The sequence below is a fragment of the Vicia villosa genome, linkage group LG4, assembly GCF_029867415.1.
Source record: "Vicia villosa cultivar HV-30 ecotype Madison, WI linkage group LG4, Vvil1.0, whole genome shotgun sequence".
Lineage (NCBI taxonomy): Eukaryota > Viridiplantae > Streptophyta > Magnoliopsida > Fabales > Fabaceae > Vicia > Vicia villosa.
This window is the reverse complement of record NC_081183.1, coordinates 191,638,482-191,642,740: the sequence shown is the minus strand read 5'-3', so window position 1 is coordinate 191,642,740 and position 4,259 is coordinate 191,638,482. Positions and strand designations below refer to the sequence as shown.

The 4,259-nt window shown below is 35.7% G+C and overlaps 1 protein-coding gene across 1 annotated transcript; it reads right to left on the bottom strand.

Moving 5' to 3' along the window:
* Positions 1-665: 665 nt before the first annotated feature.
* On the bottom strand, positions 666-2,257 carry LOC131594149 (WUSCHEL-related homeobox 4). The gene is made up of 3 exons (XM_058866242.1): positions 1,991-2,257; positions 1,474-1,785; positions 666-1,058 (listed from the first exon to the last, which is right to left on the bottom strand). The coding sequence occupies exons 1-3, from the start codon at positions 2,198-2,200 to the stop codon at positions 903-905; spliced, it is 678 nt and encodes a 225-aa protein (XP_058722225.1). The 5' UTR covers positions 2,201-2,257; the 3' UTR covers positions 666-902.
* Between the last annotated feature and the right edge of the window lie 2,002 nt (positions 2,258-4,259).

The window sequence follows — 4,259 nt, the reverse complement described above, 5'->3', positions numbered from 1 at the left end:
AGTTATTCAATTGTAACCAAATTTAATTGAATTTACCACTCTCCGTGAGTTGTTGTAAACAAAAAGTTGTATTTTCTGTGTGAAATAAGTAGAAAGAATGTGTAATTTCGGTATGCCGAAATATATATTAAACTAGTTTTATTGTGCTAAGTGTGTTGTACACACATTATTTATCATTTAAAAATTCAACCAATTAATAGTCTTCCTTTTGGCAATTCTAATACTTTAATTATGAATTTTTTAAATTGTTGATCTTTCTTTCCCTCCCAATTCCCATGGTGGGATAATCATTGGTCCTACAACCACAAAGAATCTATGAAATATAGGCCTAAATAATTTGCATGTCAAGGATGAAAAAAAAAACAAAGGAACTCGTGCACCCTTTTGAAACTCAAATTGGCCTAACTTTATGAAAGTCTGATCTATAGTGTGAGTGGAGTATCCAGCATGATTATTATCCAAGATTTCGGCTATATCGAGGACAATTACATGCTTTATTCAAATTTAAACCCAAATTATGAGAATATGCATAAATCCTTAATTATTTATTTTCTTATTAATTAAGATAAGATTAGTAGAAGTAGGTGCGTGGACTTCAGTGTTTGTATAGCTTCACCTTTTAACCTAAAGTGTTTATATTTTTCAAAGTCACACACCTACTACAATGAAAAAAGAGGAACAAATCAATTTGGTTAATTTGGCTCCAAAGTCATGGAATAATAACATTACTACATGGAAGAGTACAAAGTCATAGTAGTAGTAGACAACTTTGTCTTTCTTCTTTCCCAATGTAAATGAAAGAAGAAAATTTATACTCCTAAAGCAAATTAAAGCACATTTTAGAAAGAAAAAGCTACAAATAAATAAAATTATTTAAATTTTCATAGATTAGTTAAACTCCTTCATCTCCCTTCAGGGTGTAATGGAAAAAGCTCTAGGGTTTTATGTTCTTCCTCTTTGCATATTGATGACCAATTTTGCTCTTCTAAATACTCAAATGGCCAACTCCTACTCTTCTTCAATGGACTATCTTCTTGATTTCTTTTCATTACTTCCCCCTGCCAAAAAAAGAAAAGAAAAGAAAAGAAACATATTCAATTAAACACACAAATTTAATAAGCTATAACAAGATTATATTTTACTATATCTTTTACTGATTTATCTTTTACTGATTCAGCTCAGCTAATAGCTGTAGAGACATTCAATTGCAGATGTTTCTAGTCAATAGACTATTAAACTATTTTAGTAGTCTAATAACTACAACCGTTTTAAATTTTTAGAGTTTACGTATAAATTAGTCATAGTTTAACCGTGATAAAATAAATAGAGGTTCTATTTATTTACGATTTAACAGTTGACAAATATTTTAGAATATTTTGCCCTAGCAAATTCCAGATTTTGTGCGGTAGTCCGTTTTAAACACCCGTAGGCCGTAGACACATCTTAGTAGACAAAACACATGAATAAACATACCCTTTTAGGTGTGTCCAAAGTTGTAATAGTACTAAAAGTAGAAGACACTAGTGTGGTTGTGGGAGTACGAGGACTATGAGGAAGACCAAGACTGTTACGTTTCTGCTTTTGTCTCTCGCGTGCTTTGTGGTTTTGGAACCAATAAAACACATTTTTCCCTTCAATTTTACCGTACTTGCTAAGTTGAACAGTTATCTGTTCTATTTGTTGTGCATTTGGTGTTCTCATTCCACCTCTGTATAACATCTCCAATATTCCTATTTGTTCTTGTGTCGGATTCCACCTTGTTCCTCCTGGAACATGCGTTTCAACCTATGTACAAAACATATACATACACACATACACGTGAGTTTATTATATGCTTTTATAATATTTATTTTTCTATAATAAAGATTATATAGAAATAACAGAAAAACTAACAGACGAGCAACGTGCATAGAAATAGCAGAAAAACAGACAGACGAACAACATGCATATATAGATAGAGAGGTTGAAAAATGAGAGTTGAATTATGAACCTGGCTTTGTGGTGAAGGTGGATCTTTCTTGTTATCAGTTTCAGGTCTAATGAAACTCTTGAGATCAAAAGAAAGAGAAGGTGAGTTGGTAGTAGTAATATTATCGGTGTGATTAGAAACTTTTGGTGCAAGAGGACGTAAGCGTTTGCAACCAAGAGAGAGGGAAGGTTCATGTTCCCAGAATCCACGTGTGAACTGATGAACCTTCATAATGTGTTGAATATAGTAATATAATTGAATTGTGATGAGGAAATGTATGATAGGGAATGTGATTATATAGAGGGAATGAATGAATGAATGATGATGATGAGAAAAACAAAGAACAGTGAAAAGTAGAGAAAGTGGGAAATGAGGTGTTGGCAAGACCAAATGATGAGGGGAAGTTGACTTAAGAATTTCCCTCTCTAAATTAAACTAAAAGTTAAAGACGACAAAAAATTTATCAAATCAAATACAGTACTTAAAGTTTAACAAGATGAAAAGCATAGGGTAAGGGAGGTAACTTACTTCTTTTGTACGTTCACAGAAATATACTGTGCCAGTAACAAACTTTGTTTGTGTGTGAATACATCAACAGCCTTTAGGTTTTGTTTTTATATATATGATAATGTATTATATTCCTTTCCAAATTAAAAGTTTTTTAATTCAATTTTTCAAAAAAAATAAATTCTTTTCAGTTTGTCTTTATATTTTATACTCTCTTTTTATTAAAAGAAAAAACTTATTTTTTAAATGTATTGGATGAATAATTTAGCTGTTAAAAAAAAATAATGAGGTAGTCAGGGGTGGCAAACGGGCATGCCCGCCCCGTTTAGGCCCGCCCCACAAAAGCCCGCGAAAAAACGGGGCGGGGCGGGGCGAGCTTTTTTAAGAGTGCGGGTCTAAAACTTTGCCCCGCCCCGCAAAAAAGTGAGGGCGGGGCGGGGAAAGCCCGCGGACATTCGGCTTTTTAGGCCTAACAATAGTAAAATTCTATAAAAAACAAAAGCCCACAAAAGCCCACAAAAAAACGGGGCGGGGCGGGGCGGGCACATTAAAGAGAGCGGGCCTAAAACCTTGCCCCGCCCCGCGAAAAAGTGCGGGTAAAACGGGCTTTCCCCGCGGGCCGGACCCGTTTTGCCCCCCTAGTCTAGTGTATGTAGAGTTGTTCATGAGTGTTTAGGTTATTTGATTAATAAGTAGGACTAGTTCACGTAAAGTGATTCTCTCAGAAAAATTGAAGGTATTTTTTTCAGTTTTAAGAATGGGATATTTATAGAAGCTTTCGTAGACATGATAAAAGAAAAAACCAAGCTCATTTCCCCATCTCTCCTTTCAATTCGATCAGTGAGGAGTGCTTCCTTCCTCACTAATAGAGAGGATGATTTTGTCACTTCACTTTGACCGTCTTTTGGATTAGTGTGTGTGCTTCGTGTTTCGCCCACTAAATCGAGACAGTAACGTGAATTCGATCGGACATCTTATCCTAAGCCCAACAAGGAGGCTTAGACCTTCTTTAGGTGACTGGAGTCCTTCTTTGGGCATCTGTGGTGGTCGTTTTCTTTACCTCCCCGTTTCACTTGGGAGGACGGCACGCTAAACCCTTCACGCGAAATTTGGAAGGAGAATGCGCCCGTGGTGGGATGAATTTTATTTCAGTTCTTCCTACGATATCACACGAACTTTCTTATTGGTCCTACGAGTAGGAAAGGGAAAAAAAGATCTCAACTAAACCCTAGGAGTTTGCTAAGTGTGGGGATTTCACCTAGACTAGAAATTCTGGAGTCCGGGGGGTCGGTTATACATAGGGAAGTGTTTAAACACCCTACATATCTGTAGTACTCTACAGGAACCTTCTCTGTGTCATTGTGATTGTGTTTGCTGCTAATGATTGGGAAAGTTTCTCCTTTGTGTTAGGAGAGAGAATTGAATTGATTTAAAGAAAGACAGACAGATAGACAGACTGACTATTTTTGGTATTTTATTAGCTCGCTGAGATTCCTTGTGAACCTCATGCCTACATATCCCTAGTGGAAGTCAGAGCTTAATGTAGTTCGGGGAACTAACTAGGGAAATTAATTGTTTTTGGTGCCTTGCTTGAAGCTCAAGGTTGAAGCTTGAATTAAATCTCTGTTTACAGTAAAGAGACATGAAATCATCTTTACAGAGAGGTATTTGTACTATTCTACCACAAACATTTAAAAGTGACAGAAAAGCTAAAAAATGATGTTTCATTAAGAGGGGAGTCTACTTGGTTGATCAAGTATGACAGCCATCGTGCCTCTAAAAT